This window comes from Danio rerio, chromosome 21, assembly GCF_049306965.1.
Source record: "Danio rerio strain Tuebingen ecotype United States chromosome 21, GRCz12tu, whole genome shotgun sequence".
Lineage (NCBI taxonomy): Eukaryota > Metazoa > Chordata > Actinopteri > Cypriniformes > Danionidae > Danio > Danio rerio.
Genome location: NC_133196.1, coordinates 46140001 through 46165231, shown reverse-complemented (window position 1 = coordinate 46165231; position 25231 = coordinate 46140001). Strand labels below are relative to the sequence as shown.

Sequence of the window (25231 nt, the reverse complement as noted above, 5' to 3'; positions counted from 1 at the left end):
GATTGAGACAGGTGATTGGTGTCTCACACAAGCACAAACAGGAAAAAGGATCAACTCACCTACAACTCATCTGAACGCCACTTCACTTGGACTACGAGAAGTTCACTGAAGACACCTGCGCACCTAACACACCTTCAATTTCACCAGCACTTTAAATAAAAAGCCCTTCGGGGGGTCTGCATTGTGTCTGCATTTTCACTCCACCCTGGTACAATAGTTTTAAGACAGGCATGTCCACACTCGGTCCTGGAGGGTCGGTTTTCTGGAGAATTTAGCTCGAACCGTAATCAAACACACCTGAACCAGCTTCAAACAAACCTGAAACAGCTAATCAAGCTCTTACTAGATGTACTACAAACTTCCTGACATGTGTGTTGAAGCAAGTTAAAGCTAAACTCAGCAGGATACTGGCCCTTCGGGACCGACTTTGGACACCCCTGCTTTAAGAGAACTTTGATGAAAAGTTTTGATCCACTTCAGTTGTTGACTACTGTATAATAAGCATCCTAGCAATGATAGATGAGAGCCAATAATCCTAACAAATTGACGATAAGAAGAAAATGGATAAGAAGTTCTATTAAGTCCAATCTTATTTCATCAGTAAACTTCCTGGTTTTATTTTGAAGTCTGGAACTAACATTTACACCCAGGCGTATCAGGAAAAGTTCAAGAATGTTGACTTTGCAGAATAAATACATAACATTAGCAATGACTTTTCTACAGGTGTGCTTGGACTTACTAAAATAACTGTGTTGCTTTCAGACTAAAAGCCATTGCAGACATTAGGACATCAATCATGTGTGTAAATATTGCCATTGTTTGTTTTTTTTTTGTGTATTTTTTTTGTTCTTCAACTTGAACTGCTTTCAGTTCTGCACACTGCATTTGACACAAGTGTTTCAGCTCAGCTCATTAGTAAAGGCGGCATGAACTGAATTTGGAGTGTCAGATTAGCGAGACACCTAAAGGCTGTGTCGAAACAGGAAGGCAGATGCCATTCTCTGAAAGCTGCAGACACATTAACATTGTGACTAATGATCTAAAACAAGTCAACTGAGTTTCGGAGACAACCAAGCAAATATTTAATAAACGCATAACATGGTCTTGTAACAATGATTTTATTAGATGTATTTAAAAAAGGATATGCATATTTGCTTTCATTCCCTCCATTAGATCAGGGATTAGATTGACAGTTATCCGACGTTGAATATCTGAATGTGCATCTATGCTGCATTCACAAGTGATCCCATTAACCAATCAATCAACCAGCCCACCAATCAATAAATCAACCAACAACCCAACTACTTACCTACCGATCAATCATCCAATCAACCAACCAGCCCACCAACCAATAAATAAACCAACAAGCCAAACTAGTTACCTACCAATCAATCATCCAATCAACCAGCCCACCAACCAATAAATAAACCAACAAGCCAAACTAGTTACCTACCAATTAATCATCCAATCAACCAGCCCACCAACCAATAAATAAACCAACAAGACAAACTAGTTACCTACACTGTAAAAAATAACGGGTGAAATATACGGTAAAATACCGGCAGCTGTGGTTGCCAGAAGTTCACCGTAAAATATAAGGTTGCAACGTGCAATGCTTTACAGAATACTTTTTGATGATCTGTAAATTTTACAGTTGAAAACTGCTGTATGTTTACAGTAAATTTCTGTTAAATAAAACAAATGTATTGTAAACATGTTTACAGTAAATTACTTTAAAAATAGCAGTCGTAAGTGTAAATTCCTTTACAGTAAACTACTGTGTATAATAAATATACTGTAAAACTAACTACATTCTATTTCCGTAATAAACATAAAACAACTGTATTAAATATAATAGTATTTTATTGTAAAGTTCAGTTTTACAGAAAATTACCGGCAGCTGTGGTTGCCAGAACTTTACCGTAAAAAACACGGTAAAACACAAAAGACATTACAGTTGTTTGCCACAGATTTTACAACAATCAATCAGGTTTTTGAATTGCAAAATGAACTAGTAAATACAGTCTATAGCAACTGAAGGCACAAACTATAATTATTAGATTTTAATGAAACTACATACAGGGACTGTGTTAAAACAGTTTGAGCTGATCCAATAACTTGACCAGTGTACTCACAAAGGCGTGTTGATGTTGGAAATAAAATGTGTCCATATATAAAAGTAAGGATAATCAATGAAGACATATACTGTACATCCATCAGGGCTGCTTGCTCTGGTTGAACAATATTGAGCCCACACTTGACGGAAGACACAGGACTGTGTATGTTCCAAACTTGAAATGTAGTACTGCTTGAAGTCTTGCATGTAGTCACTATTTCAATATGGACTGGCATGATCTCTCTGCAGAAAACAGACACAAAGACAAGTTAGTTCAAGAGAAATATGCTTGAACTGAAATAAACTCAGTCTTCTTTTCTTTAATTGATTACCAATGAACTGCACACAAGCAACACCATAGAATTTTGTAGGCCACTTTAATAATAAATACAATAATTAATAATCAATATTAGGGCAAAAGATTGAAATAGACACATCTCAGCACTGAGCTATCATAAGTATTTGCTTCACTCTGTCAGCTTGGAGCCTAAATTCAACAATTCACACAATTTGTACTAAATCATCAGATAGGAGTCATCAGATACAATCCTAGTCATTCTTACAAAAAAATACAATAAAGTTTTCTAGGTTGAGTAATTGCTATCTATAATAAAATAATTGTTTTTAAAAATATATATTTGTAGAAAAACTAGTTTAAATATAAAGTTGATAAAATATTTACATTGTGTGCCATTTTTGCTTTAAACTGCAATTAAAGATCTGTGTTGACAGTACATTTTTCAAAAGAGTATACAAACATCATTGTCTGCTATAAAGAGTCTTTTACTTTATCTTTTATCCCAAACCATTATTTTTAGTGTGTGGTCATAATTAAAGGGACAGTTGAACAAACAATGAAAATTTTGTCAATAATTACTCACCTTCATGTTGTTCTAAAACCTTAAGACTTCTGTCCATGTTCAGAACACAAATTATTATTATTTTTATTTAATCTAAGAGCTCTTTCTGATCCTCCCACAGATAGCAATGCTCCTTGTGTGAAGCAATGATAATACTTTTGGGAAACATTTTCAACAACACTTCTGATGTATAACATGGTACACTGGGAGCATTACCCAGTGTATATCATAACACCAGTTACATCATCATAACATTTTTATTTAACTACTGATTACATGTACTTATTAAGGGAGGATAAGAAAGTTCTTGGACTAAATATAAAATATATTTTAGTGTGTTTAAAAGATGAACAAAGGTCTTTCGTTTTTAGAACTACATGAACATAATAACAGAATTTTCTTTTTTAGATGAACCATTCCTTTAATGCATTATGCTAATATATTATTATAATCACAGTGTTGCAGGTATTGTTAATGCTGTTCTGTTGTCAACTATTGTTGTTTATTGATATAAAATTTGATGGTAAACACTATAATCTAAAGTTGTAAAATGATGTTAATAGACAAAAAAATCGATTAACTCGAGGAAATCATGTGGCAAAGTAAAAGTATTTATTAATATACTTTTTAGGGCGACATGGTAGCGCAGTGGGTAGCACGATCGCCTCACTGCAAGAAAGTCGCTGGTTTGAGTCCCGGCTGGGTCAGTTGGCATTTCTGTGTGGAGTTTGCATGTTCTCCCTACGTTCGCATGGGTTTCCTCCGGGTGCTCCGGTTTCCCCCACAGTCCAAACACATGCGGTATAGGTGAATTGGGTAAGCTAAATTGTCCGTAGTGTATGAGTGTGTATGGGTGTTTCCCAGTGACGGGTTGCAGCTGGAAGGGCATCCGCTGCGTAAAACATATGCTGGATAAGTTGGCGGTTCATTCCGCTGTGGCGACCCACAATAAAGGGATTAATATAGGGACTAAGTTAAAAAGAAAATGAATGAATAAATATACTTTTTACGCTTTGATTAATTCACATTTTAAAACATGAATTAAATAAATAGTTTTACAATTGTCTATTTATTTGTCCATTTAAATGGTAATTTATGTAAATTTTTATGCTTCAATTATTAAATTGATAATTTGCTTCTTCATTTTATTTCTGACCAGCACTCCTGCTCCTCTATATAAATACACCTACTGTAGCTAAAACATAAATGCACCATTTATTTAATTTGTGTATTTATACTGTGTATCTTTTTTTAATTACAAAAATGAAATGATGAAATAACAATTTTTATCACCCACGACTGCTTGAGTCTACCTAGCATTTGTTACACCATACTATAACACTGCTTACCATCAATTATCCTTAAGACTGGCGTCTGACTGGGTCCAGACTTGACTGAAGAGAGGTCTCTTACACACAGGATACAATGTTCAGAAAACCGGAACTTTTAGAAGGTCCTCTCTGTGAACAGGGGAAAAGAAACAAAAAAGGAACAATTCTAACATTAATAGTTATTAAATAAATATAACTAATTTTAGCATTTACACAATAGCTACAGTAAATATTGCTGCAGTTTCGAAATATTGAGCAGTTTGTGTTATTTCCAACTCAAAAGAATAATAATAATAATGTAAACAATGTACATAAATATAATACAATTTAGCTGAGATTTTCTTTACTCTTTTTTTTTTTTTAAACACAAACTTTACTAAGATGACAATGTGATGAATGTGTGGTAATATTGTTCTGTAAATGTGCAAGACAACTTTAGCAATATAATTTTTTATTATTTTTTAAAAGCTAGCATAAAATTAAGTTAAATATAAACTAAAATAAAATTACACTTCAGTTGAGATCAAGCATAAAAATCTGTTTTGAGATTGTAAATTAGGACAATCCACTGCTATACAAGGAAAGATTGGAAACACGTTTGGGTTGTAATAAAATACTCTTTTAATGAAAGGTAATTTTAGTTCTACAATTTTGTGATACCAACAGAGTAAGGTTAGTTGAGCAACTGACCAAACAGTAGCATGTATGATCTGACAAATTGATGCATGGCAGTTAATTTAAAAGCTTATAATTTATATGTACTCACTGAAGCTTAGAGCCTGGCCACACCCCGTTTCTGCAAAGTTGGAAGCACCGAATTGCTCATCTGTGTAAGGTAAAGCAAGAGTTAAATAGGTAATTAGTACTTTTAAATTGATGTTTAATAATCAACAAAACTTACCCAAATTTATACTTGAAAGGTCTCTTATCCAAATAGAGACTTGTCAGGAAAAGAGAGTCCTTGTGTTCAAACTCTGGCAGACATAAGAAAATATATTGTCCTAAATAAGACAAAAATGTTTCAAGCATATCTTTCACTCTTTTAAAAGCAGTATGCACACTACATGTACTAAATAAATGGCTACATTTAGGGAAAAACAACAGCTGTGCTTCACAAGCCGCTCAACAAGTTCAACACAACACATACCGTTATTGCAGCAACCAAAGTTGCAATCCTGATCTCTTTCCATTGTTTCCTGATGAACTTTAGTGTTGCTGTTCAATAAAGTGGATACAACAAAAATGTCTCATTAAAAGTGAAATTTTAAAAAAAATAAACATTATTAAAAAAAAAGTATTAATTAACACTTTTTGTCCAGAAATGTGTTTCCTTGAAGTCATCATCTAGTGAAGGTTGAATGCAGTGCCTGAAATGTGTTAGAAGATAAAAGCTTTAATTTTACACAATATGCAATATTTAGCTTATAGAATGTGTTTACACATGCTGTTTTGTGTAAAAATAATTACATAAATATTCTCAAGTGTTTAGTTTACTTACTTTTACGTAGATTCTTAGATTTTAGCAATCCCACCAGTCATTAACTTAATCTGAAGTGTCACAATAATCACTGAAAAAAAGGTGTCTGGAAAGCATTTTCCAAAAGGTTTATTAAACTCCGCATGTAATCAGCCAAACACTCTGAACTCCTTGCTAGTACCAGAATATTTTGAAACAAAAAAAATAAATTAATAATAATTATAAATGCCAAAATCATAAGCATATAACACTATGTGCAGGGAGTATAATGAATTTGTTTTGTAACATCTTTAGAAAAATAAATTTAGTATATAAATTTGCTCTTTCCCTCAATGAAAACTAGAAAAAAAATGGAACAAATGCAGCCTTTAACAAAAATGTCTGTTACATTGTACTTTTAACAAAATCTGGAATAAGCCAGTTTACCAATTAAACAAAAACAATGCTCAATAAAACATTATCATTAACCCAAATACTAAAAGCGTACTTTCTTTGTTGGTGGTTAACAGATAAGGTAAACTGAAAACTCAATTAGTGGTGTATACGTGTTGTGTTAACACTTCAAATGATGTGAACTGAAAGTCCATATTTAACATGCCTCTCTCCACTCATGATCTGAGAGATCTGCAATGAGTGTGAGGACTCTTGGATTCACTGTTAGCTGTTTCTTGTTTTTCTTAGTTTCCACTTTTGTGCCCTTCTCAGGATTGATGTTGAAGAAACACCTTTATGAATGCAAGAATTCAAAATTAACCACTAGATTAAGTGATTTGTTTAAAATAAATAAATAAATAAAATTATTTACCTCTGAATAAACTCAAGTGTGGAGCCCAGACCCACAGGATAGTGAATGTTGAGGCAGTAGTAGGTTGCAAACATCATGCAAACAGCCGAGATGAAGGTGGAGATGTATTCGTTGACAATTTTCTGGTCAACACTCAGCATGAAATGCTTTGCAGCATAGCATGATGTTCCTGCAAGAAAACATAGTTAGAAAATAACTATTACACATGTATTACACATGAGCTCTGACTCCTTCAAAAAAACAGATCAACTTACCGCATACAATGATGCATGGAGTCACAGGTAAGCCTTCCACTTGTACTTCTTTTGCCATACAAGTTTCTTCCACATAGAAGAACAAGTCCTCCTCTTTTTCATTAAAGTAGGAGAGGATGAGGAGCACCAGATCTTTTACATCTTCTGAGCAGCCCTCCAGCTGTCCTCTCAGAATTTTCAGCTTTGTGGCCGCTTGCAAAACATGTTTGCTTTTTTCTGCACAAACACTTCTCATGAAATCTAAAACACGTTTTCCTTTTTTTTCAACATTACTGAGGAAAGTCTCTTTCAGGGAAACACCAGTTAATTCATGAAAGTGAACTGCCATGCCAACTTCCTTGAATAAGAAAGGCCACTCTTGCATGAGGAATTGCAGATCGGTTCCACTGTTCACTGATTTACGCTGGGAGAAGTATGTGCACTTCATGAGATGTTTTACCTCCTCTGTGTTGAAGGTTGCCTGTTCAAATATCACTTTCATTTTCTCTTTTTTCTCTTCTTGGCTTTCCAGTGTCTCACTCACTGGCATAAACTTCATTTCCCACTTTATGCAGCCATATGTGTCCTGAACAGCTGCCCTCTGTTCAGCTGTGATTTCATCTGTGTCAAATTCATCTGACCCCCGTCTGCGCTTTAATATTCTTGGTACTGAAGACCGCTTTACATTTTCAATTCGTGCTTGCAGCTGCTTGACGAGTGAGTGATATCCTGTTCCTACCACATCACCTTCTATAACATCTTGCAGTGACAGTGGATACTTTGCTACCATTTTCTTCGCAACCTCTGTGGAGGATTGTTTACCAGGAGAAGAAGAGGCATGCATCATTTCAGCAACTACAATTCGGATCATTTCTCTGCGTAACTTTGAGCTTGGCCTTTTCCCTCTCTCCAAACTCTGCATTAAGGCTTCTGGGAGCTTCTCCCATGGAATCTGGAAGCTGTCGACCCAATCTGCAGTAGCAATCATGTGTCTGGGTGATGGTGAGGGTGAGGGTGAGGAAGACAGTGAGACTGAGGAGCACGCTGAGGACACTGGAGAGGTCAATGTTGACTGACTATGGAATTCAGTTGTCTCTGCTGTAAAATAAATTGAAATTTAAATGTACAGAATGAAATTTGTTTTTTTTATCTTAACTTACAAGTAAATGTAACTTTCTGCATAATGTACTTACTGGATTGTTTCCATGCAGCCAACAGTTTTCTAGCTTGAACTGGTCTCAGTACTGTGAGCAGATCAGCTTCCTTAATATACTGTAAATCTTCAGTGGCTCCCACACCTAAAGATTGTAATGTCTCCAATACAATATTTAGATTTGAGGTTGGTAGGTCTGGTAACACATTAGTAATGGCACTGCTTATGTTGCTTGGCTCTACGTCATCCATTCTGAGTAAAAAAATGTAAAAAGACAAAAAGAAAAAAAAAACTTTCAATTTTGACAGCACAAGACATAATTAGTGTGACAAAACACTGTGTTTCAATGGAACCAGTCGTTGTCCATCTTTCATGTAAGCAGCCAATGGATAGAAATCAATCATGTCACAGATGTTAAAACACTGGATCATTTCATTGTCTTTCCTCACTGAGTACACATGGTACTGAGGAAGGAATTCTGCTGTGTACATTGACACCAAAAGATAAACGGTGTTGTTTTTTACCAAAATGAGCACAAGTTCACCAAATTCCACCAAGTCAGTATACCCTGTGACAAGGAACTGTCCTTTCTTGTAGGCTGTTCCTTTATAAACCATTTCTACTGTGACAGCTGTGTTGGTATCAGTGAAACCATATTGTCTGACTGCATCCTGAATGCCTTTACTGTACAGTGTTGAGTAGAATGGAGAACCACCTTTAATTTGCAAAACAGCCTGTCTATTGGAGCCTGCTGATAAATAAGCCTGCAACATCTGATGTCTGTTAGACAAAGTGAGACCAAGGTTTTTGAAATTCCTCAAATTTCTTGCACATCTTTTGAAATAGCTATGCTTGCTTTCGAAACGCATTGTCCACAATCTAATCAAGGGGCCAAATTTCAGAGTCAGTGCTGGATAATGGCGTAAGTAATGATGCTTAGGTCTCAGCTTAGTTTCGGGGAATATAGATGTTCTGGATTCTAAATACTCTTCAATAAGGACTTCAAGATATGCAATTTGAGGAACAGAGATTTTCTGAGCACATACCATGTCCACAATGTCTTTCAGCTGCAGAGTCAGCTGCCACACATCATCTGCTGCATCTTTCACTTGATCACCAATTATGAGAGGCATCAGTCTTAAAAAATTCCAGTTCTGTATTGCATTTCCAGTGAGCTTACCTGCTTGAGGGTTGACCTCACATGGCTTAGCAGCAGCATCTGAGGCACAGTATTTGAACTGTTTAATACGCCTGTTCAATGTAGAGTATGTGAACCATTTTTTTTTTTTTATGAAGTATTTCAGATACAGTGCCACATCATATGACAAAACACCCTCAAATATGTCGTGTCCCACACAAGGTGGCAGACCAGGCTGACACACATTAAAGTATTTCAAAGTATTGAATTCTGACCTGAATTTTACTCCTTCCACGTCTTGTGCTCCTTCTGCTTGGATGCGGTCAATTGCTGAGTTATAGTTTTGAATTGTCCGGGCTGGTCCACACAGATTTGGATCACCCTGAAATTCAGATCGAGTAATTAGACAATATCTACAGAAATGTTCTGCACGGCTGAAATTTTCAGAGAACCCACCAATGCAGTGGGATCCTAAATTATCGCCGGCAATGCAATAGACCGTTCCTTTTACTACGGTTTCATCTGAAACAGGAATTCCATTCTCCTCCAAATACTTTAAGTCTGCTAGTAAATTAGAGAACACCTTAGCATGCCCAAATTCTTTAAAATCTTTTTCTCTGCACAATAAAACAAGTGACATGTGGTTTGTGTCTGACCTTACATGAAGTGGCAAATTAGCTACAGATAAATAAACAGCTAATATTTTATGTCTTGTCTTTGCAGAGCCTAAAGGATTAACAACTTCAAATGCATCCTGATACAGTACTAGTTTTAGGCCTGATGGATTCTGAACAAAAAATTCATTTGATTTGAACATCTGGCCATCAGTAACATCAGTTAAAACATCTGTGGGTGTGTCAGTGGGGTGCTCCTCAGACATACAATCCTGCCACATATCAGACTGCAATAAGCATTTTAAAGTCTCTTTGACTGGCACATAATAGGCAAACCTATCTTTTCTGTTCTCATCCCTTCCTAACAAAACAGTCTTAGGCTCCACATAATTGAAATTTTTTTTGAAACACTGAGCTCTTGTGTGTGCAGTCCTCATTGGCCCTGTATGACATGCAGAAAACAGATCAGATTCCTTGACAGACTGACAAATTTTGGTGATCTCATCTTCTGTTAAGGATGTTTCATTCTTTAGCTGTGAAGCAAGTTTACTTAAAGTATATGTCTGACCCAACTCGTGTATATTTTGAATCTCCTCAACAATGTTCTGTGTGGTTGAATCAGGCACTAAGAGCTGCCCTTGCAGTTTTAAGTAAAATAAACAAATATTTTTAAGAAAAAGATCGTTGAAATCGTCGGATGTATCTACATCACATTCAAATTCATGGCCACAGTCATGTGACGTTAATTCGGTTGTTACAGATTGTGAAGATGACTGATAAGCCGACGAGTCTCTGTACAAGTCACTAATTGTGCTTTCTGTGAAATGTTTGTGTTTCCGTGACATGTGGGAGGTAAAGGAAGATTTAACTTTAAAAGCATCTGTGCATCCTCTTACTGGACAACTCACAACACGTCCTTCTACAATGTGGTCTTTCAAGTGTGCTATTAGAGATTTAGCATCTTCACACTGTCGATCACATAACGCCATTGCACATTTAATAGGCATAACATCTGTCCCGACAGCAACGTTAACAGGCGCATTTACGTTATGTTTTCTGTAAAAATGAGCCTTAAGCGATGCATATGTACAGAAAGTCTGTTTGCATTCGGCTGCAAAGCACTTAAATAAACGCGGTTCATTTCGGTGAAGTTTGCAATGTATTACATAAGCCCTCAATGATTTGACTGACTTGCCACAGAAATTGCAACTCAACATCGCTAATACTGATTCTGTAAAATGTACTTTTAGTGTAGAACCGTGTTGTCAAACAGACTTACCTCGTTAGCAGGGAGTTAGCAGGTGCCAAAGGTTTGCACTAAGCATCACAAGTTGAAGAGCGGGCGCGCTAAATCGGCGGCTGAAATATAAAATGTCGACAGTTCACGTTAGCTCATTGGGCGGTGCTATTCCGCCATTTTAAACGGTGTGCGCGCTCATTTTTCGCCAACTGAAATATAAAATAACGTTGACAGTTCACCTTCGTTTACTGAGTGGTGCTATTACTACATTTAAATATGCACTTTGAATAGTATAAATGTTCGTAATTTATACTCAAGTTAACAAGTAATTGTTAAATAAATACACTTTGCGTCAGACAAAAAGTCTTCCCCCAACTTCACAAATTGCAAGTTACCCTATGAAAAAATTTAAAATAGGCATTGGACTCACCACTTGCATTGCATGCAGATCGTGATTTTTTTTTTCTCTGCATGTGTGTTCATGTTTTTTACAGAATTTTTAAAACATGCTGTTTAATAATAAATAATCAATAATAAAACACATTTCATAATTAAAAACACTTTCATAATTGTCTTCATAATTCATCTTTTATTTTTGCTCATTCTAGCATCTTTTATTTCAACCTTTTATTTCAGCCTTTAACCTATATAGTTGTGATTAAATACAAAGTAATATGAAAAATCTAATATTTTTACAACATGATTACATAGTGGGCAACACGGTGACGCAGTGGGTAGTGCTCACAGCAAGAAGGTCACTGGTTCGAGCCCCGACTGGGCCAGTTGGCGTTTGTGTGTAGTTTGCATGTTCTCCCCGTGTTCACGTGGGTTTCCTCCGGGTGCTCCAGTTTCCCCCACAGTCCAAAGACAAGCAGTAGTGTATGTGTGTGAATGAGTGTGTATGGATGGACCCAGTAATGGGTTGCAGTTGGAAGGGCATCCGCTGTGTAAAACATATGTTGGATAAATTGGCGGTTCATTCGGCTGTGGTGACCCCTGATGAATAAGGGACTAAGCCGAAAAGAAAATGAACGAATGAATGATTACATAAAGGTCGATATATTTGTATTTTTACAATTATATCTTGAATTTGTTTTTCATTGCCTTTAGCAATTAAATCTCAGATTTGATCCATAGGGCCTATTTAATGAACAATACACAAAAGTACAGTAAATGACAGAATATTATAACATTTTACATTAAAGACTCAAATAAAACAGCATATGCTGGTGATGTAGCCTATGTTTTGATGCCCGTATTCTGGTTTCAATGTAATATCTTGGCCCTGACCACCATTGAGACCAGCAAGACCAGCATTGAAACCAGCATACCTTACCAGCATATGCTGTTTTTTGTTTTTGTTTTTCAACAAAGTGGATGGTTTGACCAAAAAAATAAATAAATATGTCATTAATCATTTTCGGAACAGAAATTAAAATACTTTGGATTTTAACATTGTAATTTGTGGCGTAAGAACCCTTGCTGTCTATGGGAGGAACTACGATTAAATCCAAAATATATTAATTTGTGTTCTGAAAATGAACAAAGGTCTTACGGGTTTGGATTTTTTTCTTTTTGAGTGAACTATCCCTTTTATTTGACTAACATATACCATTCTTTTAACCTCTTGTTACTGTAGAATTTAAAGTAAGTTTCTGTTGAATTTTTGAAGGTTTTATATTGTAAATTTTATAGTACACATCAACAAAATGTGTTTTTACACAGAATTATACTGTTGATTTTAGGGTAATTACTTGCTTGAGAAGTTACGGTATTTTTTTATTTATTTCACCAAAAAAATATATTTTTACTGTAAAAAGTTGTATTTATTACATATTAAAAGAGTAAAAATTAAAGTTATGTACTCTTTCCTAAATTACGGTGATTTAATGTATGTAATACAGTCATATACTATTTTGGTTTAAATAGTCTTTTACTGTTGCTGCTTTACAGTTTTTTACTGTAGTTTTCACTGACATTTTTTACAGTGTACCAATCAATCATCCAATCAACCAGCCCACCAACCAATAAATAAACCAACAAGCCAAACTAGTTACCTACCAATCAATCAACCAGGCCACCAACCAATAAATAAACCAACAAGCCAAACTAGTTACCTACCAATCAATCAACCAGGCCACCAACCAATAAATAAACCAACAAGCCAAACTAGTTACCTACCAATCAACCAACTAGCCCACCAACCAATAAATAAACCAACAAGCCAAACTAGTTACCTACCAATCAATCATCCAATCAACCAGCCCACCAACCAATAAATAAACCAACAAGCCAAACTAGTTACCTACCAATCAACCAACTAGCCCACCAACCAATAAATAAACCAACAAGCCAAACTAGTTACCTACCAATCAATCATCCAATCAACCAGCCCACCAACCAATAAATAAACCAACAAGCCAAACTAGTTACCTACCAATCAATCAACCAATAAACCAGCCCACCAACCAATAAATAAACCAACAAGCCAAACTAGTTACCTACCAATCAATCAACCAATCAACCAGCCCACCAACCAATAAATCAACCAACAAAACAAACTACTTACCTACCAATCAATCAACCAGGCCACCAACCAATAAATAAACCAACAAGCCAAACTAGTTACCTACCAATCAATCAACCAGGCCACCAACCAATAAATAAACCAACAAGCCAAACTAGTTACCTACCAATCAATCACCCAATCAACCAGCCCACCAACCAGTAAATAAACCAACAAGCCAAACTAGTTACCTACCAATCAATCAACCAGGCCACCAACCAATAAATAAACCAACAAGCCAAACTAGTTACCTACCAATTAATCAACCAATCAACCAGCCCACCAACCAATAAATAAACCAACAAGCCAAACTAGTTACCTACCAATCAATCACCCAATCAACCAGCCCACCAACCAGTAAATAAACCAACAAGCCAAACTAGTTACCTACCAATCAATCAACCAGGCCACCAACCAATAAATAAACCAACAAGCCAAACTAGTTACCTACCAATCAATCAACCAATCAACCAGCCCACCAACCAATAAATAAACCAACAAGCCAAACTAGTTACCTACCAATCAATCAACCAATCAACCAGCCCACCAACCAATAAATAAACCAACAAGCCAAACTAGTTACCTACCAATCAATCAACCAATCAACCAGCCCACCAACCAATAAATAAACCAACAAGCCAAACTAGTTACCTACCAATCAATCAACCAATCAACCAGCCCACCAACCAATAAATAAACCAACAAGCCAAACTAGTTACCTACCAATCAATCAACCAATCAACCAGCCCACCAACCAGTAAATAAACCAACAAGCCAAACTAGTTACCTACCAATCAATCAACCAATCAACCAGCCCACCAACCAATAAATCAACCAACAAAACAAACTACTTACCTACCAATCAATCAACCAGGCCACCAACCAATAAATCAATCAACAAACCAAACTACTTACCTACCAATCAATCATTCAAATATTAGAATTTTTTTCAACATGCAATGGCCACACAGAAACGCCACTTGACCCAGCCGAGGTTCGAACCAGCGACCTTCTTGCTGTGAGGCGACAACACTACCTAATGCGCCACCGCATCGCCCCCTTTGTACACAATATATTTTAATTTGGGAAACATTTAAACATTTTTGGAACAGTAAACATGTCAGGCTGTATAATGAAAATGAGCCAGACTTCTGTTGTCTTCATTTGTTTCAAAAACACAGATTTCTTTACAATTTACTTTTTTCTGCTGGAGATACTGCTGTCCTAAAAAAACAAACAAAAAAAGTAAATTAAAAAAAAAAATCGTACTCATACCTTAAATAAAAATTTTGACGATTTTAAAACCTTGACTTTTCAAACCGCGGTATACCTTGAACACGGTTATCACCCCATGCCTAGGGTCAAAACCATTGGAAAGGTAGAGTAACTTGCACTTCTGTGATGGCACCACTAATGTTGAAAAGAACATAGAGATTTTGGAGCACAATAAGCTGCCTTCTTTTCCAGGAACACGCATGCATATTTTAACAAGACAATGCAAACCACATTCTGTACACATTACAAAGTCCTGGCTGCAGAGGAAGAGGATAGAGGTACTTGACTGGCCCGCCCACAGTCCTGACCTGCCTCTAATAAGGAATGTGTGGCACATTTTGAAGAACAAAATGCGACAATAAAGACCCCGTACTCTTACCCAGCTTAAGACTTGTTTGCAGTGAAAATGAGACAAAATTACACCTGAAACACTTCATCACTTGGTGTCTTCAGTCTCTAAATGTTTTTTAAGTGTTGTGAAAAGGAATGACAACAATACAAAGTGATAAATGAAAAACTTTTTTTGAAATGTGTTGCAAGAACCAACATTGAATGCAGATATCCCAAGTCTCCCAGAAGTTCCGTGAGTATCCCGCAAATGCATAGAGACTCCCGGATGCCCGCAAATGAATGATAATCTCCCGGAAATCGCAAGTCTCCCGCTCAGTCCTTTAATACGTTGCACACCCCTCTCCACCGCATTCGTCCCAGCTCTTCAGGTACATTGCCCGCAACTCACCCCGACTTCAGGTATGTAGAGCTCAACTCACCCCCACCACTCATCAGGTACGTCTCGCGCGGACACGCCCCTATTCAGATACCTCGCTCACTCCCCCCCCACCCCACCAGTCACCAGACATGTTGTATTGAGCATGTCTGGGGTAAGATGAAGAAGGGGGCATTAAAGATGGATACAAAGAACTCTCTGGAAGTCCTACAAGAACGCTTTCTTTGCCATCCCAGATGACTTTATTAATAAGTGATTTGAGTCATTGCAGAGATGTAAGTATGCAGTCCTCCAAGCTCATACTACACTATGACTTTATATTCCATACTGGACATTATTTCTGTTAAGTAGAATGATGGGTAACACTTTATAATAACTACACACTATAAATCATTTAATAAGCATTAGCAAATAGTGAATTCATTATCCGTTAAGCATTAACTCTACATTAATAAACGTTAGTAAGCAGTTTATAACTGCAGCTACAAATGCTCTATTCTTGACTTATAATCCCATTTAAAATGTGCTTAATAATTGTATTTTCATACTTGGAAAATTATTTATTTTTCATTACTAATTTAAGTATCGCATTATTTACAAACCATTTGTATTTAAGAGTAGTTGAGGGTTTTTAGGATCATTCAGAATGAGTTAGTAAATGATTAATAAACTATTGAATCAACGTTTATGTGTCTTATTATTCAGGCATATATTAATGGTTACTATGTATGTTAATAAATACTTTACTAACTCAACTTCACCTAGTTTTGTGACCTAATCTAAAGTGAGGACTATTCATGCTTTATAAATCCTTTATAAATGACAAATAAAGGCTCAGTTAAATTCTAAACAGGAAAAATTACATCATTCATTCCAATTCATTTAAAGATACACAAATAAAACTGTACTTCAAATAAAAAATAAATCTTTGCAACCTTATCTAAAATAAAATCACTGTAGAGTTTAAACATGACATTTTATTACAATGTTTAATTATTATATTGTTGTTTTATCCAGTTTTGTTGTATTTTGACACTCCTGTTATTCAGCAATGTTTAAACTTTACAGTAATTTTACATTTCAGAAAAGATTGCAAACATTATTGTTCATTTGATTCTGAGCCGTTATTTGTCATTTATAAGGGATTTATAAAGCATGAATAGTCCTCACTTTAGATCAGGTCACAAAACTGCATGAAGTTGAGTTATAAAGCATTTATTAACATATTAGTTAACTATTATATGCCTGAATAATAAGATATATAAACGTTAATTTCTGGTTTGTAAATAATGCAATACTTAATTTAGTAATGAAAAATTAATCATTTTCTTAGTATGAAAATACAATTATTAAGCACATTATAAATATGGTTTTAAGTCAAGAATAGAACATTTGTAGCTGCAGTTATAAACTGCTTACTAACGTTTATTAATGTAGAGTTAATGCTTAACAGATAATAAATTCACTATTTGCTAATGGTTAATAAATGATTTATAGTGTGTAGTTATTATTGTTACGACTGGGTGGAGTGACAGGAGACAACAGAAGGTAAGATCCAATATGCAGGTTTATTCAATGTCAGGCAAGCAGTGGTCATCAGATGCAAACAGGTATATTAAGGCAGTCCAGAATCATAAACGTTAAACAGGCTAAAGGTCGAAAGGCAGGCGGCTACACAGGATAACAAGGATACAAGGCTAGGATCGAGACACGGAGAAACAAGACAGGGAAACGCGTTGTAATGTCACAAAATGCAAACAAGACTCTGCAAACTGGAAGCGTGAATGAGTGGCTTATGAATGGAGTGATATCAGTCTGTGACAAGGTTCAGCTGGTGATTGCAATCAGGATAGATGAATGAACAGGTGTGCGTGTTTGGGAGCAGTGCATGTGTGAAAATGTAGTCCTGGGAAATGCGGAAATGTAGTTTTGAGTTCGTGTGAGAACCAGCGATCTCTGGAAAGCGATCGCTGGTTGTGTGACAATTATAAAGTGTTACCGATTGATGTTATATTAAAAACAGCTAATCACAAAAAAGACCTTATTAATAAGATCAATAGATAGATTTGAACATGGTAACATTAGTGAGAGCTTATGGGAGGTTTGAAAAGCGCTAAAACATTTTGGAGAGAAATACAACAGTTACTGGACATGAATGAATCATTCTGATGAAGATGCATTGAGCGTCTATATTCACATACGAAACAGAGTATGCTTTGAAAACGAGTGTACTTTGAAAGGTTGAGTGTTTGACTGTGTGAAGACAAAAGGCATACTTCAGGCCCAAAACTGTCACTGTGAATTTAAAACACAGGAAAAACGTAGAGGCTCATCATTTCTTGGATGCGGCGTTTGTTGGTGCTGTCAGTTCCGCTGTCTGTCCCTGGTGATATGCCTCAGTCTCCATAATGAGTGATACATTAGCAGAACATCGTGCGTCACTACGGAGCCAATACATGGGTGAGGAAAATCAATGTTGTTCCTTAGTCTCCAAATGCATCAGCATAGCAGCATGCTAATGGATTTCACTTTCATAAAAGAGCATGAAAACCATTAGTCGAGAGCTAGGTACAATAAGCAGCTCAGTTTTGCAGGTAGAAGCCTGATATATCAAACAAATAATAAAAGGGAAAATAAATACATGCACACGTCTAAAAAAAAAACATAACCCTTTAAACTTTTTTGGAGAGTGCCAAATACGTCCCAGGAGGAGGTACGTTTTTAGTACATAACAAAGTCACTTTTAGTTTACATATTAGTACAGTATCATGCATGTACTGTTGTTAAATGTTACCACATATGGCCTATTGAATTACAAATAACCGTGTTGTATCAGAAGTACAAAATGTGCAATGTAAAAGTCTAATCATTAACGTTGCATAAAACATTCCCCTAATTCTTTAATAGCCATAATGACTTCTGGGATTTTTTTTTTTTCCTGGGGTTAAATGTTAAGTAGTAGCCAACAAGTATAGGGGGGGAAGAATGTATGAGAATATTCACCTCTTGGGGGAAAGAACAAATTACATCTTAGCTTTCTTATTAGCTCTGATGCTAGCCCCCTGTCCCTGTTGTATTACTAGTGGAAATTGAGTTTATTCAGTGAGAGGCTTGTTCCCTGCATGAAAGCTTCCACGTCTTTCCACATTTCATCACACCAATCTAAAAATCCATAAAGCTGTAGAGTTTTCAGTGTCAGTTGTTGGGACCTTTCAAAAGACACTCTCCCTTGATGTTCTGCTTCGTGAGTCACAAATTTTTAACTAGCGTGGAGAGTGTGACAAGTAAACAAGTGGGGTTATGTTTTTTACATTTATAAATACAGAGCCTTCAGAAAACTGACACGTTTCCTTTCCTACCTGGCGTTGCAGCCTTACAGCCTAAAAGCATAAATAAATGCATACATACATGCAGTTGAAGTCAGAATTAATAGCCCCCCTGTTTATTTATTTTTTTCCAATTTTTGTTTAACGAAGAGCAGATTTTTTTCAACACATTTCTAAACATAATAGTTTTAATAACTCATTTCTAATAACTGATTTATTTTATCTTCGCCATGATGACAGCACATAATATTTGATAAGATATTTTTCAAGACACTTCTATACAGCTTAAAGTGACATTTAAAGGCTTAACTAAGTTAATGAAGTTAACTAGGCAGGTTAGGGTAATTAGGAAAGTTATTGTATTACGATGGTTTGTTCTGTGGACTACAGGGGGGAAAATAGCTTAAAGGGGCTAATAATATTTATCTTGAAAAAATTAAAAAATTAAAAACTGCTTTCATTCTAGCCAAAATAAAACAAACAAGACTTTCCCCAGAAGAAACAATATTATCAGACATACTGTGAAAATGTTCATGCTCTGTTAAACATAATTTAGGAAATATTTAAAAAAGAAAAAAAAATCAAAGTGGGGCCAATACTTCTGACTTCAACTGTACACACATACCTGAATGAATCAATTAATGAATGGATGAACGTTTTGTGATAGTGTTGCACATTTATTAAAATAAAACATGACATGTATTTTTTAGATTCATGTGAAAAGAAAAAAAAATCTAAATATATCACTTATGTAAAGGAATTAATTATTGAAAGAGATATTATTATATATTACAAGATATCAAAATTTTTGTTTTACACTGAATATTGCATTACTGTTAAAGATTTAAATTAGTCTGTATGCAAATTTGAAGTACCATCAATAGAGAAAGATGTTTAGCAATCGACATATTAATATAAAATCTATTTAAAATATCAAAATTAAAATGATGCAAAAACAAACACAATGTGCTCAGGGGTAGCTCAGACATTTGGTTGGTGTTCTTTGGGCAAGGTACTCACCAAAACAACAACAAAAATAAGTCCAAGGCACTCGAAAAGTGTGGAAAATTTAAAAAGCCTTTATTCACATGGCCAAACCCTAAAAAAAAAAAAAAAAAAAAAAAAAACTCTGCATTTGGCAAGGATCTGCCTTCATCAGGGTGACGCACCTAATGACTGTTACCCTGATGAAGGCAATTGATGAAACTTGAGTTTTTATTTTAGGGCTTTTAAAATTTTCCACAATTTTAAAGTCCCTTGGACTTATTTTTGTTGTCCAAATTAAAATGTTTCAATGAATTTTCTAAATTATAGATAAGTATTTATAATAAACATCTTGGTTACTAATGTATCCCAAACTGATGGAAGGAACAGAGATATTATGTACTGGGTTGGGTACCAACTAGGAGTTGCACAAAATAGTTGACTGGTCAACTTTAATAGAATGCCGTGACGCTTTATGATTATCATCGACTAGTAAAACTGTGCAGATCTTGGTTTTTGATCTTGGTTTTTGATCTCCTACAAATAAATGAATTGAATCCATTTTGGAATAAGGCTGCAACACAAAAAATGTGGAAAAAGTGAAGCACTCTAAATAATTTCTGGATGCACTGTAAGTAATATTTTTACTTTGAATGGTAAAAGCTAGATGTTATCCAATAAAGTCACTTTGATGAGTGGTTATACATTTACTAATATACAAATATAACACTGAACCAAATGTATGCCATTCCACATCTTCATAAAGATTTGTTCACGATCAATGAAACACTGTTTAGCTCACATTAACTCACTAAGCATTACAATGATTTGTGTATTAAACATAATCTCAGATCAGCTATAAAGGGGCAGATGATTGCTTTAACAGACTCCAGCCTTTGTATTCGCACTGAGAACAGGCAGGCAGATGATATGCATTTTAAACTCGTGTCCCGGTTGACCTTCCACCCACGATTTAACCTGCTCTCTCCCACTAAGGTTAAATAAAACTCCTATTAAACACCCCTGCAAGCTCTGCACTACAGCCAACGAATACATTTTTAAAAATCTATATAATAACAATCAGCTCAATAAATGTAGAAGGCTGTTATTTTCAATCACTATTGTCTCATCTGAAACTATTTTACTGCAGTAATGCAATTTTAGGTCATTCACAGAATACAAAGAGATGAAAAGTTGCATATAAAAATATAGAATTATGCAAAGGTTGAATGTAGAATGAATGATACAGAACAAGAAATCTGCGCAGTGAGCTAAATTATTTTAGCTGGTTTACCTGCAGATTTTTTTGGATACATGTAATTGACTCCTTTTCTCTGCAGGACTTTGTAGGAAATGTACTTTGCAGAATTACATCATGACTGGAGGCTCGCAAGGGAGTTGCAGAATGTAACCACAGATTTTTATTTTCCATTGTTACATGTTAGAGATCACCATTAAAATAGTATGTCAAACAGTAGAGAAAAAAACACAGTAGTGAGAAAAAAAATAAAAAATCTTTGGAATAATTGTTGTAACTTAATTATATATTGTTTACTTCGATAAGAGCTGTCTTCAGCCTTTAAACTCCATCTATCACAGTGCTCTAAGGTTTGTTACAGGCTGTCAAAGACTTAGGGCCCTATCATACACCTGGCGCAGTGTGGCGCAAGGCGTGACGCAATAGTGTTTTGGTAGTTTCAGCTTGGCGCAAGAGTGGTTTTGAGGTGTTGTGCTACGCTGTTTAAATAGCAAATGCATTAGCACTCATTTGTGCGCCCATAGGCGTTCTGGTCTAAAAAGAAGGCGTTCTGAGGCGGACCGCTGGCGCGTTGCTATTTTGAGAAACTATAATAGATTTTTCATTAGACCAAAACTAACCCGGTCTAAACTCCGGCGCAGAGTTGCGCCTCGCTTACACACTGCTTAATACACACAAGAGAGCAATATGCAAATATCTTTACATATGAAAAAATGTAAATATTAAGGATATATATATATAGGATATAATAAGAATAGATATAGGATATAAATATAAAGGATTAAAATATTACAAAACATATTATTTTCTAGCCTACATAAATATGAAAAATCACTGCTTTTATGTCTTCTTCATCTCAGGGGGCTTTTTCAGTTCATTCATAACAATTTGCTTTTGTATAATGTTATTATTATTAGCAGTATTATTTATTATATCCATATTTATATTTGTTTTATTAAAAACAAGCTTAGATTTGCCCACCTGTCAGGTTTTAGACCATATGGGGCACAGCATGTGTTTTAGGATATAACTCAGGTTTTTGAGCACACTTCATTATTGTTGTTCATTTATTCGTTTGCTGGAAATTATAACTGAATTTAGAAACAGTTTTGAAATGAATATTTGCGCTTAACAAACAAAAGTATTTATTTATAGACTAATTGATGTCTGTGCGTAAAGGTTTCCCTATCCAAGAGCGAATGTGAAAGTAGTTCCATTATCTCTCATTCTCACGCAGTAGATGCTCTGTTTAACAGTTTTCTGTTAAAAACCTGTCAACTGTTCACTGTTTGCTTGTGAAATGCTCATTTTTTCCACTTAGACTTACTTTGCGTCCTGTAAATAGCGAATGCGCTCTTGGCGTGACGCAGGTGACACTTAAAGGTAATGGAAGATGAGACTCTAATTGGTTTATTCTTAAAACACACCTATAACTCATTAAGAAAATAAACTCAACCCTTTTAGACCATACGCCGAAGCGCAAGGCAGATTTCCCGTCCTTAAATTAGCAAAAACGCGTCCTGACATGCCCTGAAAGCATTTGCGCCCTGCGTTTTGCGCTTTGCGCATGGACCGTCAAAATAGAGCCCTTACTCACCATTGTGAACTGTATGCCAAAGCTGAGTGGCCTTCTCTGAATGTAAGAAGGTACACCCATTGGATGACTCTGGTCTACAAGGCTCTTCTGGGACTGGTGCCTTCATACCTATGTTCCCTTCTCCATAAGTCTAAAAGTCAGTATGCCCTACGCTCAAGTGAAGCTTATCATTTGACTGTTCCCCGGGTTCGAACTGAAATAGGGAAGCAAGCCTTTAGTCATGCCGCCCCCTCATCCTGGAATACTCTTCAGTCTGAACTAAAGATATCTGAGCTCATCCCAATGACATCGTTTCGCTCTATCCTTTTTAACAAACAATAACAGTCCATTTCTCAATGCATGTGTTTTTAATATATTGAAATGTGGTAAAGCTGGAAAACTGAACTGTATTTTTATATTATATCAATTTTATATCTATTACTAATATTATTACATTTTTAATTTTAATTTTAATTTTTTATATAAATCGTGTGTTGCAGACCTCTTGGCCAGGTCACCCTTGTAAACGAGATCTTGATCTCAATGGGTTTTTATCTGGTTAAATAAAGAAACATATTTGGGGTGGCAATTTTTCCAAATGATTTTATTTCATTTATTTCATTAATTTATTCAAACATGAGAGTGTTTTACATGAAGTGGCAGTTGGTCAAATATTTGTAATATAGCCTGTAATAAATAAAAAATAGCCTATGATACAGTAAGTCCAGGTGATCATAAGTTCACAATCAGGTGATGTGCTCCACCGGCACAATAATCTTAATATTGTTTTGCTGTTTTTTATATGTGCACGTTTAAGATTTGAGGTAATAACATCGCGATGATGGTCAAAGAAATCTAAACATTATTTTCAGCCCAATGCATTTTCATACGGCACTAAAGAACTTAATTCTTATATTTGCTTTTTGCAGCCTAAAAAGTATAAATATAAAAATGAAGGCAAATAAATAAATGAACAAAATCTTCTTTACGAACATTTCTGTGCCACAAAACCAATTGGTGCGAGACACTTCTTTTTCTTACGTTGAATCTTATAAAAAATGCTGTGCTTTTGTCTCGCTTTAATAAACATATTTAAATATATGTAGCCTCCGGGTTCAAGGTTTTGGGGATTTGTCATAATTTTTAATTAAGTGCATCTGGCCAAATAGAATAAGTGCCTGTGGTCTTAAACTGTACCACTTTCAGAGGGTTTGGTATTCTATGCCTGTGCAACATGCTGGAAATTCAATATAGAGACTAATTCACCTTGTCCTTTTGCTCGGGCCCTGCTTAATGTGTGACAATGTCGATGTCAGCAGCTTTAGGATGCGTCTCAGACATGGATGACTGTCTATAAGGGAGTGAGAGCAAGACAGAAGTGGAAACTTTGCAGCATACGATTTCCTTCACACTATGTCATGGCATCTGTGCAGGTGGCACAAGGCCATAAAAGCACATACGCATGTGCACACACGCGCCCACACACACACAGGCCAATGACAACCTAAATAAATCTGTGTATGTAAGCAGAATCTCTTAGAACGGACTGTTGAGCGCCAGAGTCTCTCTATATCAGTTAATTAATCGGAAATCTCAATGTTGATTTGCAAAGTTTGTATAAAATTGATGACTGAACACTGCTTTATAAATGTTCATGCCTTGCTTCTTTGTGATACAATGTTAAAAATCTTCCTTAATTGTAATAGAAAACAGTTGAATTACTTAAACAGCTTTCTGACCCAGTAGTATAATATTAATAATTCAAAACAGAGGGGAAATACTAATGCAATATTAACATTTTAATACCATCCATCCTGAAATGGCAACATTTCCATTCTGCCATAAACAGAAATCCACTGACGTTAGAAATAAAAACCACCCATGGACATATGGCATATTTCACTGAATTTCTTCAATAGTGTCTATATTATGCTGCTGTTGTAAGCATGTGATTTATTGTTATGAAGCAGTAGTGAATTTTAATATCAACACTGATATTATTGTGAGCGAGGCTTGACATTAACACATGCCAACCTGCCAAATGTGGGTGGATTTCAGCATTAGCATGTAACACATTCACTCCCACTGATGAGTTCTCTATGGTGAGTTATATTATCTGCAATTATTCATTATATTTAAGAAACTGATATCAAAAATGACACATAATTGAGGTTAAGGGGGAAATTACCCTTTATATGTATGCAACAAAGGCTTGGATATTAAGTAATCTTGAACCATGCGATTGTAAATGTTAATTGTTTTATGAATGAATGAGGGGTGGTATGGTGGCTCAGTGGTTAGCACTGTCACCTCACAACAAGAAGGTCGCTGGTTTGAGTTCTGGCTGGGCCAGTTGCCGTTTCTGTGAGGAGATTGCAAGTTCTCTTTGTGTTCGCGTATGTTTCCTCTGGTTGCTCCGGTTTCCCCCAAAGTCAAAAGACGTGCGCTATAGGTGTATCTAATAAACTGTGTGTGTGAATGAGTGTGTTTCCGCTGGATGTGTAAAAAATATGCTGGAATAGTTGGTGGTTCATTCCGCTATTGGAACCTCT

At 35.7% G+C, this 25231-nt stretch overlaps 2 protein-coding genes across 5 annotated transcripts in view; both read right to left on the bottom strand.

The window, feature by feature from the left end:
* sh3pxd2b (SH3 and PX domains 2B) overlaps positions 1-25231 on the bottom strand; it is an 897647-nt gene that overhangs the window by 357689 nt on the left and 514727 nt on the right. The gene's annotated exons all lie outside the window — the stretch shown is intronic.
* On the bottom strand, positions 1848-11154 carry LOC101882530 (uncharacterized). 3 transcript variants are annotated; one of them, XM_073935501.1, is made up of 11 exons: positions 11007-11154; positions 9389-9495; positions 8016-8227; positions 6844-7920; positions 6590-6758; positions 5806-6509; positions 5455-5674; positions 5209-5281; positions 5074-5133; positions 4326-4436; positions 1848-2359 (listed from the first exon to the last, which is right to left on the bottom strand). In XM_073935501.1, exons 3-6 carry the CDS (start codon positions 8224-8226, stop codon positions 6374-6376), a joined length of 1593 nt encoding a protein of 530 aa, XP_073791602.1. In that variant the 5' UTR covers position 8227; positions 9389-9495; positions 11007-11154; the 3' UTR covers positions 1848-2359; positions 4326-4436; positions 5074-5133; positions 5209-5281; positions 5455-5674; positions 5806-6373. The 3 variants fall into 3 exon arrangements, with proteins under 3 accessions (XP_073791602.1, XP_073791603.1, XP_073791601.1); XM_073935502.1 differs by lacking the exon at positions 11007-11154 and adding an exon at positions 9570-10329; XM_073935500.1 differs by lacking the exon at positions 11007-11154 and having other exon boundaries at positions 9389-10973.